This window comes from Vidua chalybeata, chromosome 8, assembly GCF_026979565.1.
Source record: "Vidua chalybeata isolate OUT-0048 chromosome 8, bVidCha1 merged haplotype, whole genome shotgun sequence".
NCBI lineage: Eukaryota > Metazoa > Chordata > Aves > Passeriformes > Viduidae > Vidua > Vidua chalybeata.
Window position 1 is genome coordinate 3,177,634 of NC_071537.1, and position 13,673 is coordinate 3,191,306.

The following is a 13,673-nucleotide window of genomic DNA, read 5'->3' on the forward strand; positions in this document are numbered from 1 at the left end:
GTTAAGCATGTACTCTTAGTTTGGTTGTGGTAAAAGGGGTTAACAGGGTAATTATAAGAAATACGGTACTCAACGTACCATATTACACCTAAGTGCACCGCCCCCAGCGAAACGAGCCCGCCTGGACAGAACTGTCATGAGCCAATCGAGCGCCTTAAACCTTCATGCAAATGAAGGATCCAAACAGAAACCAATCCAAAGGGACAAAAAAAACAGGATAAAAAGGGTATCTGATCCACTGAATTCGTGCCGCTCCACCTGAAACATCGGGGACATCGCTGCTCAGCAGACCCAGCGCCGGCGCTGCAGCATCCCCGACGGGAGCGCTCCTGCTCAGCCCGCGGGCCCCTTTGCTTTAGGCCTTTCTTTTTATTATAATAAATGCTGAAACCACTTTTAGTACCGGGAGTGTGGTCCCGTTTTTAACAACAGCTTCTCTGGGCACCCTGTGCCAGGCCCCCACCACCCTCACAGGGAACAATTCCTTCCTAATATCCAGTCTAAACCTAGTTTCTGTTAGTTTGAAGCCAAAAAGGACACAAGCGTCATCTTCTTTACAGTCTGTCAAGGCAAAGGAGGCAAAGTCTTGGTTTGTGCTACACTGGCCAAGTGTGCTGCAGTTAAATAGTTGGGATGTTTCCAAGCCACCGCTTAAACTCAAAAGCGAAAAAAAAAATCCTTAAGACATAGCCAGGTTTTCTGTAAATATTGGGCGTGTGTTCAATTAAGATGTGTGTATGTGTTAAGCCATTTTCAAAAGAGCAGGAAGTTGCATCTTAAAAATTCTATCCCTAAAGTCCTTTGGGTTTTCCTCAAAACCAGCTCTCCTTTCCCCACCCATTCCTATTCAGGCTGCAAAGTGTCACTGAGGTGGTTGTGCAGAACTGATTTGTTTTCAACATTCAATCCTCCGACGAGCTGCTATTTCCCCGTTCCCTGCAGCGCACGAGCAGGAGCGGCGCTGCCCGGCGCCGCTCTTGGTTGTGTGGATCTCGCTGAAGCACCGGGGGGACTCTGAGGTCACAGGGGAGGCTTCCACACCCCGCCCGCTCCCTGAGCGGGTCTCCAGGGAGCCGCGGTGGCGCTGGCAGAGTGACCAGGAGCGGCAGCGACATCGAGCCATGGCCGAGAAAAAGAGTCAGCAGAGGGGGCGGCACGGTAGCGACTGGGTAAGGGCCGAGTAGGTGCCCCCGTGTCCCCCACAAGGGCTTCTTGATCCTTGAATTCTCAAAAAAAGCACCACGCTAAGGGCGACTTTGTCCTTTAGTCAGAAATTAGTCTTCCCATTCCTGAGGTTTAAAAGGAAAGAGTGTCCTCCGTATTCAGTGTGCAAAAGTTCTGACTTGTTAACAAACCCTGCCTGGATTTCCCACACCCCCACATCGGTTTTCCAGCAATGCTGGAGGCCTCTTTCTTGGTAGTTAGCCCTGGTTGGTTTTCCTTCTCTTCTGGAGAACTCCGGCCAAGGTTTGCCTCAGTTCTTGCCTCCAGGAGAACACTGTGATCCCATCAGAAACGGTGGGCTGGGGCATCTTGGCATCCCAGGGCACTGTGACACTCCTGGCACAGGCTGTTCCTCACTCTCTGGGCCCTTTCGCCTGATGTTGGGCTGAGCTGTTCCCAAAAATTTTGTGCTTTCAAACTTGTACTACAGTAGGAGTAGCATGGGGGGAGGGGGGTTAGAAGGTCGTTGTTTTCCTCGGTGGACATTGCTGTGTAAACAGTCTTCAGAAAGTTCCTGGACATTCTTGTCTTGAAGATTCCTAAAATTCTTGTCTGGTTATTTTATCTACGTTTGATCGTCTTTATGGTAGGGTTTGCGTTGTGTGTGTGCGAGGCTCCTCTTTTTTCCAGACGCCGCTAGGTGCTGCTGCAATCCAAGTAATAAAAAATAAATGGGAAAAGACCATTTTGCCCACATTTCTGAATAGATTTATTCGTTATTTAGGTTTTGTTGTTTGGGGTTTTTTGGGTTTTTTTTTTTTGTTGTTGTTTTGTTTTGTTTTTTTGGGTTTTTTTTTTTTTTTTCAGTTGGCTTTTATTTTAAAGGGTCATAATCTTCATTATTTTCTAGTTCTCTCACGAGGGACTGGAGGTGGGCGAGATGGAATCAACAACAAGCGCTTCACTAAAGCATGTCCTGAACTCTGTAGCCGCTGTGGGCCAGGAACACAGAATGCCACTGCAATACAAAGCTCGGGTGCAGGTGAGTTCCTGTGGCAGCACAGCCGATTTGCGGAGCTCTTTTGCAAGTCGTCACTCGCTAAGTTGTGAGTAAGAACAGCACTCAGGGTCGTAAGCGGAGCAGTCACAGCGGGCTGGCAGACTTTGTGCCTCAGGGGATGGAGTGATTGCTGCCTGTGCTGCGGAAGAAACATATTTCCCTGTTACTCACTCATAATTTTAGTTGCTCAGAGTCCTGCTGTATTACTGCTGATTTTCTCTTTTATTGTTGAGACACTGAATACATTATGATCAGTCTCAGCCCACAGCCTGTGTGTAAACCCTGTAAGAAGGTTTAATGGAAATTTGATCAGCTGTTTGGCAATGAATGTTGGAAATCCAGTACATTCACACAAAGGAGTGTTCTTTTTGATAATTAAAAAGCTAGACACTCCTCATTTCAAACATTTTTAAGGCTTGATTAAAAACGAGATTTGTGAAAAAATTTGGGATAAAAGGAAATACAGTGGTTTTAGAAATCACAAGTATTTAAAACGTCACAGTGTTGTAAGCACCTTTTCATGTCCTTATTTTATCATCACACTGAGCTTTGCTTTACCCACCCGCTCTGGGCACAGAACATTTTCTATTTTCATTTTCTATAAGCACAGCAATTACAGTGGGTTCATTTCACTGGTTTTGCTGTAGTGAAGGGCAGAAATGAAGGGCTTGGAAGGAATATTTAAATGGGAAGCTTGGGGCTACGAAAAGGAGATTATACTGTAATATGAGTATACACTGTGTTAGTATTACATCTACCTTTCTGTGGAACATCTGGCCTTAGCCACTGCCTGAAAAAGAGAACCAGGGACCTTGTATCAACACCAGGGTGACTTCACCAGAAGTTCAATGTCTTTACCAGCCCTCCACTTTCATATAGAGTTAGGGAAATTCTTGCCTGTCGTAAATTGAGAATTAATCTGAGATCAGTGGTGAGAACACGAAGATGCACTAAAGGCTAAAATGGGACAATCTGAGGAAGTTTGTTTAGGCACTGGTAATAAACACTATTCGTGAAATACTGACATTGACATTTAGTTGCAGTAGGATATTTTTGGAAGAAATTTACAGACTCAGGAGGTGCTTATTTATAAACACACGTGTGAGAATGTATTTGTTGAATTGACTTATCCACTGAACTACAGTCTGGGTGAATCAGTATGAGACAAGTGAACTGGCGAATATACCTAAAAAAAAGAAGAGAATCTGCCTTCTAAACCAAATATCCTGAGATCTGACCATGCAGCTGACCCCCTGCAGGCACATTTTGTGTCTGGTGAATCTTGCTGGATCAGGCCTCCAGTCACACTGACCTTTAGAACTCATTCAGGTTCCCCTGCTCTTGACACACCTCTTTTAGACTGTGTTACATTAAAACTTGCTCTTTTGTTTGGAGGGGAGTATCACAGTTGGGATATTGCACTGATCTATAACAAACATTTAAAAAGTCAGATATGTTATTTTTTTCTAAAATAGCTCTTTTTGCAGTGGTCTTTTGTTTCTTCTGAAACTATGGTTTCATTTAGAGACTGAATGAACATCATGTTAAAGAATGAGATTATAAATTAGTTAAACATTTAATACCTCCTCAACTTCCCCTGCAACAAGCAGTGTCCATGACATTCAGTTCAAAAATCACAGGCTAATTCAGTTTTGAGGTCCCTTTTGTAGTTTATTTTAATTAGCTTTAGGCCTACTACTAAATCAAGCAAAGGAGTCCTGACATGTATCTAGTATTTCGCTGCTTTGAAGACAGAATGTATCATTTCTTGTTTGAAAATTTGCACTTTTATATTAATCATGTATATATTCAGCAAATCCTCCTGGTCATTTTATTTTAAAAAATTAGAAGTCCACATTACCTCTATAAAATCATGTGCAGGTGAGTATTTAACATAGGAATATGACTTCTATGCTAGAACAAAGGCAGCTGTAATCTCACAATATAAGAACAAAGATTAATAGACTCCAAACAAAGTTTAAAATCTTTTTTTTTTTTTTTTGGCTGTAATTTATTTTCTTGCAGAAAGCAGGAAACAACAATTTCCCATTCTCTTCTCATGACAACAGACATGAAATATGCAATGCAGTCGAATATTTTGACCTGGTAAGTACTCAGCACTGAGACAAATCAAGCAACTTCAGATCTATTGGTCTGCCAGAGATTAAACACAGCATCTTTTCTGTTCCCTGCAGAAAAAGAAAAAAATAGATGCTAAAACTGTGAGAAGAGAAAAATGTAAATAGCAAAGAAAAATACACTTTTTATTAGTAGAGGGCTGGAACATCTCTGGGACTGTCACAGATGTGCAGCAGCACATACAGTCATTGAGAATGGTTGATTCAAAGGGAAGCAAAAATCCATTATTTGGATCTCTGACAGTCATTTTCTAATATCCCTGTTTATAGGGATATTAGGACAATTAATATGCCAGTTAAATGTCCTATTAGTCTGCTCTAAGTCATTTGCCTTGCAATGAATTTTTGTAGATATCTCAGCAACTTCTAATTTGCAGTCTCAGATATTTTGTTCACACTCATCTTTATAATAAATTTAAACAAAACCCATAGGATACCTACAATATATCTCAAGAATGCATTTCATGAATTCTTTACAGTGCACCTGTTTAAATGTATGCTGCAGAAGCCACAACTTTGACTAGAATGAAAATTTTTCGGGCTTTTCTCTGTGGGCAACAGTTTCACGTTCTTCCATCCCCCTTAGATTGTTGGTATTATTCCAGGCAGCAAAATAAATAGTGCAGTTCACAGGATAATGAACAAAGAAGGAAGCAGTGAATTGTGATATAGGGAGTTTGTCTGATTGTGGGCTCTGTCAGGCCTAGACTTTTCGGAATTCACTATTCACTAAGTAACCTCAATTTCTGTGCACTTTGGGTAGTGTCTCATTGTTTTAGAGATACTGATCAACCATAATTCCAGCTAAATTTCCTGCGAGCTGTGGAGTGTGAAAATCAGGCTCTGTCTCTCTGTGTTTGGACACACAGGGGATAGCACTGAAGATTCAGATTTCATGGTCTGTCTCAGTTTCTTTATTGCAGTCCAAACCTAGAATTATTAACCTATTTCTTTGGGTGCCTCTGAAGATTAATTTAGCCGAGTGTAGCTAAATAACCTTGAGTAGCTGGTGTGCTATAGAAATGCAAAGTAAAAGTGCTTTATTAGCTCTGAGAGGTGGAAGGTCAGCAGATTTCCCATTATATATGCAACCAAAAATGTTCATACAGGCGAGTCTGACAATATTATTTTTAACTTGCTAAAGATCCACCGTGAGTTCTTGCAATCACTGTGGTAACAGCTTCGTTCACTTCCCAGTGGGGTAGTGACTGTTACAAGATTCATCTGTGAAGCTGTGACTGGAAGTCATATGGTTGCATGAATTTTTCTTTCCCTTTTTTCCCGTAGGGCATGGGTGTGAGGAAGTTGGATCCAGAGAAGCAGAGACAGAAATCCCATAACTTCTTTGAGTGGGCTCGTGTACCAGGCCGCAGCAGCAGCGAAGGCTTCGTTACCGTGTACCAGAGCACCTTTGTGTCAGGTCAGAGCCCTGGAAACGAAGAGCAGAGTCACAGGCGCTACCCCAAACACCACACCCAAAACCAAAACCAGTGCAGCGGCCAAAAAGAGTGCTGCAGCAAACCTGCTCCTGAGAATGACCAAGCCCTGCAGCCATACAAGACATCTTAATCAGCAGAACACCTCAGGAACACCGACCAAGCAAATCTGAGCTGTCCACTGCTCAAAACAACAACGAAGGAATAAACATTTGTGTAAAGTGCACGTGGCAGTATGGTTGAGAGTTCATTTCCTTACATCACTCTGAACATATATTACTATAAAACCTTTAAAGAAGAGGAGCATTATAAGGAAAAACAAGACTGTGCAAATTTTTAGACATACTAGAAGAACAGAATAGGGATTGTGCTTGTGTTACCTGATACTGGTTGACCCTTATCTTGATACAAAAGCTCCTTCAGCTTCTGAATCAGTGGCAGGGCTGTACCTCAGGCAGCTGACAGCACCTGTATTGATACAGGAGCATAATGGACCTGGATCCTTGAGGGATTACTGCAGCAGGGAGCCAACCCCCTGTGTGTTCAGGTAAGAGAGAAACATTTCTGAAAGGTTTCATGGCTGAGAAGGCAGGTAGATAAAATAGAAAGTAGATAAAAAAAAGCTGTGTATTAGATTGCTGTGCAAAATAAGTGTCCTGTTTGGTAATAGCACAGCAGTTGTAGAAGTGAAAAAAAGGAGTGTTGTGAACAACATTTGTCCACTCAGAAATTAGATTAATGGCTGCAAGGGGGAAAAAAACTCGAGCTGAAGTGAAAGGCTGCATGGAAGTTTGAGTTTGGAGTGTACTGGATCTTAAAAAACCTCATGATTTTATAGTTACATGTCCCCAAGGAAGATAATTCAAACCCAATCCTCCGAGCACTCTGCTCCCAGAATATTCACTGATGTTAGGATGTGGCAGGCAGTTGAGTCACACCTAGAGTCAGACCTCCAGATGATGTGTTTTCCTCTTCTGGATCATTTCCATAAATATCAATAAAATAATATGCTAAGCTATGTGTCTTAAAATATCCTACAAATAAGCTTGTTGCTATGCAAAATAATGTTGACTAAAAAAAAAATCAATCATAAGTTTATGAGATAATTTCCTTTATTTACAAGATAAATGGAAAAATAAGTCCTTGACCCTTAGAATTCCCTGCATTGTAAGAGCTGCCTTGAACATAAGCTCAGTTAAGAAATGACATTTCTGCCTTTCAGTGAACAGATGCATTTTTTGGTATCAGCACCCAGTGGCTGAAGGCCTTTTTGTGTGCCATCAAAATAGATGGGATTAGATTCCCCAAACATGTAGCATGTTTATTAGCACATGTTGAAATAATAAACTAATTTTTTTAATGGCGTTCTCTCTGTTAGAGTTCTTGGGGTGCTACACAATACATCAAAATCCAAGACATCAATGAACAATGTAAAACCAAATAAAAAGCCAAGTAACATAGTGCTATTAAAAAGGATTGCATTTTCTCAAAGTAAAGACAGCTCCAGAGTCAGAATTTCCAGAGCTTTAGCCAACAGTTCATCCCCAGACTGATTCAGAACTGAAGTGTGTGCCAATCACATGGTGAATGAAGTGCCCCATGCTGCTTGGCAAACTCCAAAGGGCAATCTTGGAGCTCCATCAGAAGGAAAGAACACATTCTTGCTTCATTAGTAATGTTTATCTGTGGTTAGCATTACAACTGGATGTGGTGAAATAAATTGCTAGAGTTTGTTATGCCTTAAGACACCAATAGAAACACTCCAGATTTCTTTTTTTCCCCCTCTTTTCTTTTTTTTCTTCTCATTTTTGGTTAAAATGTGGCTTAAAAAAAAGGAAAAAAAAAAGTACCTGTGGATTAATACATATTTTCAACTATATTGTAATAAAGATTGCAGAGGAGAAATTGAAGAGATCATGAAACCCTTATAAACTGAAATACACTGTGCTGGGTTGAATAAAACAGGTGATTCCCACAAATCTCATGCTCTGCCAGTGTTTCTTGGGTAAATAACAGGAGACACAATACACTGAATTTGGAAATGAATAATGAATTCCTCTGATAAATTTGTGTACTTTGGATAGAAACCATCAGTTTGTTTACTCTTGTGTTGATAATGTCTCTGTGAGGAAGGTCCTGCTGAGTTAAAACATTTTTGAACATGCATTTTCTTTTCTTTGTTTCTTTGGGAATGGAAAAAAATGAAGTAAGGCTGATAACTCCCCTAAAATTTTCTGGTCAATGCAGGAAAGTGCTTTTGGCTGGGAGTTCTTTGGGATCAGATGGGTTCACTCAGTAGAATGATCATACTGTGGGTTAAATCAGCCAAACACTGTTCTAAGTGCTGCTAAGGATGGACTTATTTTGTGCATTATTTTATTTTTAAAAAATGAAACCCAAGCACCCCCTTTACAGAAAAAACACCCTTCATCCTCTAATCCTTTCCAAGGAGTATTGATGCCCTCTGTTTCTTCTCCTGAGTCTGCATCAATGTAGGGACTGCCTATGCAGCATTTTTAGGAGATATTTCTTGTGTTAATTTAAAAGTGTTTTCAGTGTGTTACTTAAATTCACAGAACTCAGACGAAATAAATTTTAAAAAGTTAAACCAGAGGGCTGAACAGGCTCCCCAGGGAATGCCAGAGCCCCAGGGCTGCCACATCTCCAGGAGGGTTTGGACAATGCTCTCAGGCACAGGGTGGGATTGTTGGGGTGTCTGTGCAGGGCCAGGACTGATGATCCCTGTGGGACCTTCCAGCTCAGGATGCTCTGTGATTCTGTGATTTATAGAGCTGAGCTGAAGAGTAGCAACTTTGCCACTGAAGTTTCCATGCCCAGCTGAGTCCCCTTGGTTCTCAGGTGGCTGCTGGAGCTGTGCTGGGTGACAGTCTTGTGCCTGTGTCTGCAGTGTTATGTTCACTTTAAACTGTGTTTGATTTTTTTCCTTCTTTCTGTCCTGCTTGCTGATGACAAGATGTGAGGACATGGAGTCCCTCAAAGCTGCTGTTGCTCAGCTTGTGATGCCCCTGGTAAGCTGCATGTCACCTTTTATAGCTGTGTCATTTGTGAGGTGTTGTGACCAATGAAATGCTCTGGTGTTCCATGAGAGCACACTGGGTTTGGTACAATAGGAGGCAAAAGAGAAATTTTGTCTTTTGTTTACTTGGTGTCTAAAGACTTAAAGAAGTCCTTAAAGCTGGGACTGTGGAGCATTGGAATGGGAGTTCTGCTGCTGTTGGAGCTGGTAATTCAGCGGGGATGCAGCAGTTTGACTTCCAGGTCATCTGCTGTTAATCTAACCACTGGGTTCATAATCTAATCACTCCATGTAGCTGAAATGTTGTTCCTTAGCTTGTACTCCCAAGGTTAGAGTGAAGTTACTTGATGGGGATGTGGCACTGGAGATGAGTCCATTTCCTTCCCTCTGCTGCACAGTTACACAGTGAAAATTCTGTCCCAGCTCTGTCTAAACCCAAAGTTGATGCTCATTTATTTACAGTGATACAGTTCATGTGTGGATGAAATTAAGCTTCTTTAAATATTCTTTTACTGGTGTAACAGTTCCCTAACTGGGGAAAATATTGCTATTACTGTGGTGGTGCTGATGTTGAACCAAGAGTGCAGGCCTGTTGAAATGGAAGTGTTTATGTTGATACAGTGGCCACGCTGGTTGGCAAGAAATGAAATTTCTGAAATTAAGTAGAAACTTCTTAGGCATCTCTATCTTCATGCCACAGTACACAAACTTTATTATTATTATTATTGTTATTATTATTAGTTTTCCTTAAGACTCTCCTGCTGCTGAAACCTTATCTAAAGAGCAGTAGATGGCAAGGACAGAGACCCATTCCACTCTGGAGCGGGAAAGAACTCTACAGAGCTGCCTGATCCCAAATGTGTTGTTTTATTCCTGCTTCCCCAACAAAGTAATAAAATAACAAGCTGTTGAAACATTGTTGAATTTGTAATTAAAGGGAAGTCCATTCAACAGGGAAGCAATTGTAACTGACCTTAAATTTGATGTTTAGCCATAGTGGGCGTGAGTGAACCAGTAAAACACCCAATTTATGATTTGGTCAGCTGCTTTTACGAAAATAATGTTACCTCTTGTCTGGTCAAGCTTGTTCTTCAGTATGTTCACCTGAAAGTGAAATATTTCAAATTGTCGTTTTTGAAATGTGAAATACAGTAAAAAATGTAGTTTGAAACAGCTAAGTTTAATTCAAACAGGAGGAAAGAAGTGCTTAGAGGAAACCTCTGGGACTGCAAGGACTGGAACTCAGGAATTCAGGAATGCCTGCTCACAGGTGAGTGCCCAGCCCCTGAACCAGGGAAAACCCTGTGCTTTCTCACAAGGCCAGTGTTTAACTGTTGCAAACAAAATGCAGCAGCTCTGGCAGACCAGGTAGAGGGTGGTGGTTTTCCAGGTTGCCTGAACCAGTTCAGAAAATCAGGAGAATTTTAGGAATACCTTTTCTTTTAATTCCTCGCTGTGGGATATGTAGAAGTAGTGCTCACAGAGTACTACTCTAATAGCAACAAGTATGTATGTGATCCTTTTCAATATTCTATGGAATGAAAGACAGATTTTGTAACTCAAACAATTCTATGAAAATAGATTTAAAATGAAGGTCTCCTGTCCCTCTCTCAGCCCACCACCCCCAAAAAGGAAGGTTGTGTTTAGACTGCCCAGTACATTCCAACACCTACAAATGGCAATGTTCATATGGAAACAGAGCAGCACAAGTGTCAAGTCCTGTGCCCAGATGTAAACTGTTGTGGGCTCAGGCCCTATGGTATAAACCAGACACTCAAATGGCATTGTAGGCATGCATTAATCACCCTAAGTGACCCTCCTCATCTTATTGCTTAATTAACCAATGGCCCAGTGGCACACTGGCAGGGCTCTTTTTCAAGCTGTGTCTCCCTTCACAGGGAAATCAGATGCTATATGGCTCTGTCTACTTATGGGAAAAGCAAATCCAATAAATAAAGTGTAATTTCCTGATTCCCCTGGGATGTAGTGATTCTTTTTAACAATGCTTCTTCAGCTGCGTTGAAATTAAAACCCAGCCTGACCAACATATTGCAGAATATTTCACGGGCTGAGTTAAGCACCAGGTTTAAAGACTTAAAAAAGAAAGAGGACTGGAGGGGAAGACTGTTGATGCAGTAGCACAATATTTTCCATCAAAAATGCCTAATCCCATCTTTGATCCTGGTGTTAAACTCCACACTTCCAGCTTTACATCATTGCTATGAAGATTTTCAGTGCATGTGGGATGTTAATTTTCATTCTGAATTAAATGTGCTATCATTGAGACGAGAATTAACATTTGATCTTCAAACTATTTTGTGACATGCAATGCAGCTTGGTTCCATAGGAGGGCAGATGTGTTGAATGGCTTGATTTTAATATGTGCTATATTAGTGTAAGAGCTACAGTTGGGAGTTGAATTATTAGATTTATACTGATATCAGTGAGCTCTCAAATTCTGTCAGAGAAATGCAACAACTAGATTCCAGCATAAATAGAAATATCTCGTGGGGTTTGATGCTTACAAAGTTCAAAGGTTTTCCAATACTAATTTATTTTATTTTGTCTCAGAGAGCCTATAATCTGATTAAAATCACTTATTTAATCATTGGCAGTATCCAGCAAATTCACAAAATTGTTTTTTTGGTTTACTACTTGGATTTAAACCAACTTTTTATTTCTGTAGCATCAAGTTTTCAATATGTGCTAATTTATGCTAGAGTTTTCTTTATGCTTCAAGCTAAATTCAGTCTTAAATATAAAACAGCTTTGGCCTCTGGGTTAAATAATTCCTTACAAAATTTGAAATTTCCAACCATATTTGCCTTTTCAAGTGAGTTGAAAAACAAGTGAAACTTGTTTTTTTGGGGGCAGAAATGTGTGTGTGCCCTCACGGCTTGGCTGATCCCTTCTTGCAGAGCACAGGGAGGGCAGCAGTGACAGCAGTTCCTGTGCCCTGAGCTCCCTGCCGAGGGAGGGCTGTGTTCAGGAAATTGCAGGGATCTCCCCAGCCTGTCCTGACTCTTATTCCTGACCTGAGCACCTCCAGAGGGGGATCCCTGTGGAGCTGGGGGCAGATCCCTGTGGAGCCTGGGAATGCTGCACTCTGTCAGCGCTGCCGAGCAAAGGCTTTCTGTGCACAATACCATTTCTTCTGAAACTGGAGAAAAGTTCCAGCAGCTGGAGCTGGAAGAGCAAGGTGAACATTTCATCTGTGTCATATAACAAACTTCTTGAAATAGAAGAGGGATTATTAACCAGTGAAGACATTAAGAGCCCAAATTTCCAAGAGAAATCCAGGCCTTCAGCTGCAGGAATGGTGGTGAGGCAGCCTGACCTTTCCTTGCTGTGCAGCCGACCTCTCCTCTTCCCTCTGAGCTTGACTGGGTCTCTCTCCAAACACACAGGAGCGCCTGGAGAAGGGATTAAACCAGATTTCCTGCAGCATGGAGCAGCTCTGAACTGCTGTGGAAGCAAATACTGAGAGTCATGGAGGATGACAGGAAGGGTGGTGATCCGTTGGTGTTCCGTTGGCGTTCCGTTGGCATTCCGTTGGCGTTCCGTTGGCGTTCCATTGGTGTTCCATTGGTGTTCTCTTGGTGTTCTCTTGGTGTTCTGTTGTCCCCAGCCCCCACAGCTCACAGAAAGCAAACAAACCCCTCTGTCCTTCAAAAAGAAGCTGCCAGAGAGGATCTTAGCAGATGGGTCAGCCTTGCTTGCAGATGTGGACACTTTTGTTCCATATCCTTCTTCTATAACACAGCTTTGGTCTACCAAGCTGTCAAAAAAGAGTGTTTGGGATGTATGACTTAGGGAGGAAGATTTTCCTCACCTCCACTCCCTCACTTATTCACAGGTTGCTCTTATGTTCAGACTCCAGATTCTGACCTTGCTGCCAAAGTAGATATCAGAGGCCAATATGGCAGCTGTCACACAGGCAAAGATCCTGCTGAGATTTGTGAGATAATTCATGTGTCAGAACACAGGCCAACTGATAATTTTATTTATCTTGATGTGCAGATGTCTGGTTGGATAAATTCAGAATCATTTCAGTCTGCTGCCCAGTGGATGGTCTAAATGCTGGTAACTAAGGCAGGAATAGAATCTGTCACAACTCTTGATGTCCTTAGGACATGACACATTGGGAGCCTGTCCTCACGTTTTCCTTGCACTCTGATAATGAGTATGTACAGCTGCTTTCTCTGGTGGAAACCTCTCTCCCCCTTTCTGGACTGGAGTCAAACATGCCAACATTGCTTTTCCAGAAATGCAAAAACTTTTCCAGCCAGCTCCAGATTGTTTCTTGTTTCTCACTTCTCCCTAGTTGCCTTGAACTTCCCCAGCAGGATTTTTGCAGTCCATTTCTAGAAATATTGCATTCACTCTGACACAAAACAATATCTTTGGCTGTGATAATAAATTAGGCTCAGTGGGAATTGAAGCTTGTTCTTTTGTCCAAGGTGATATAATGGGAGCCATTCATAATGAAGAAAAAAGTAATTGTTATGCAGCATTTTTGTATTAAACATGCCTCCCCAAATTATCCAGAGTATAAAAGAGAATATTTGGAGAGCTTTGTTACAACCATGCTTGAGCAAAATGCATGTGAATGTGCTCTTATTTGCATAAATAGGATTTCTTAAAATACAAAACATTTGTCTTGCATTGAGCTCCCTCAAGCCCTGCTACCTTACAAGAAGGATCATAGTTTTATCATTAATCAAAACAAAGCCAAAATCAATAAACATGCATAATCAGGACTCTCTGATTCCAGTATGCAAATACACTACATATTGATGAAATGTTTCTGAATCTAAAATAGTTTTACTCTCTTTTTT

General features: G+C 41.5%; 1 protein-coding gene across 1 annotated transcript; it reads left to right on the plus strand.

The window, feature by feature from the left end:
* The first annotated feature begins 874 nt into the window (after positions 1–874).
* TEX36 (testis expressed 36) lies at positions 875–6,024 on the plus strand. The gene is made up of 4 exons (XM_053949781.1): positions 875–1,169; positions 2,075–2,206; positions 4,250–4,330; positions 5,650–6,024. The coding sequence occupies exons 1-4, from the start codon at positions 1,122–1,124 to the stop codon at positions 5,929–5,931; spliced, it is 543 nt and encodes a 180-aa protein (XP_053805756.1). The 5' UTR covers positions 875–1,121; the 3' UTR covers positions 5,932–6,024.
* The last annotated feature ends 7,649 nt before the right edge of the window (positions 6,025–13,673 follow it).

Coding starts and splice junctions, on each gene's coding strand:
- TEX36 (XM_053949781.1), top strand. CDS start 1,122: ATGGCCGAGAAAAAGAGTCAGCAGAGGGGGCGGCACGGTAGCGACTGG. Junction 2,207..4,249: donor AATACAAAGCTCGGGTGCAG/GTGAGTTCCTGT, acceptor ATTTTCTTGCAG/AAAGCAGGAAACAACAATTT. Junction 4,331..5,649: donor CAGTCGAATATTTTGACCTG/GTAAGTACTCAG, acceptor TTTTTCCCGTAG/GGCATGGGTGTGAGGAAGTT.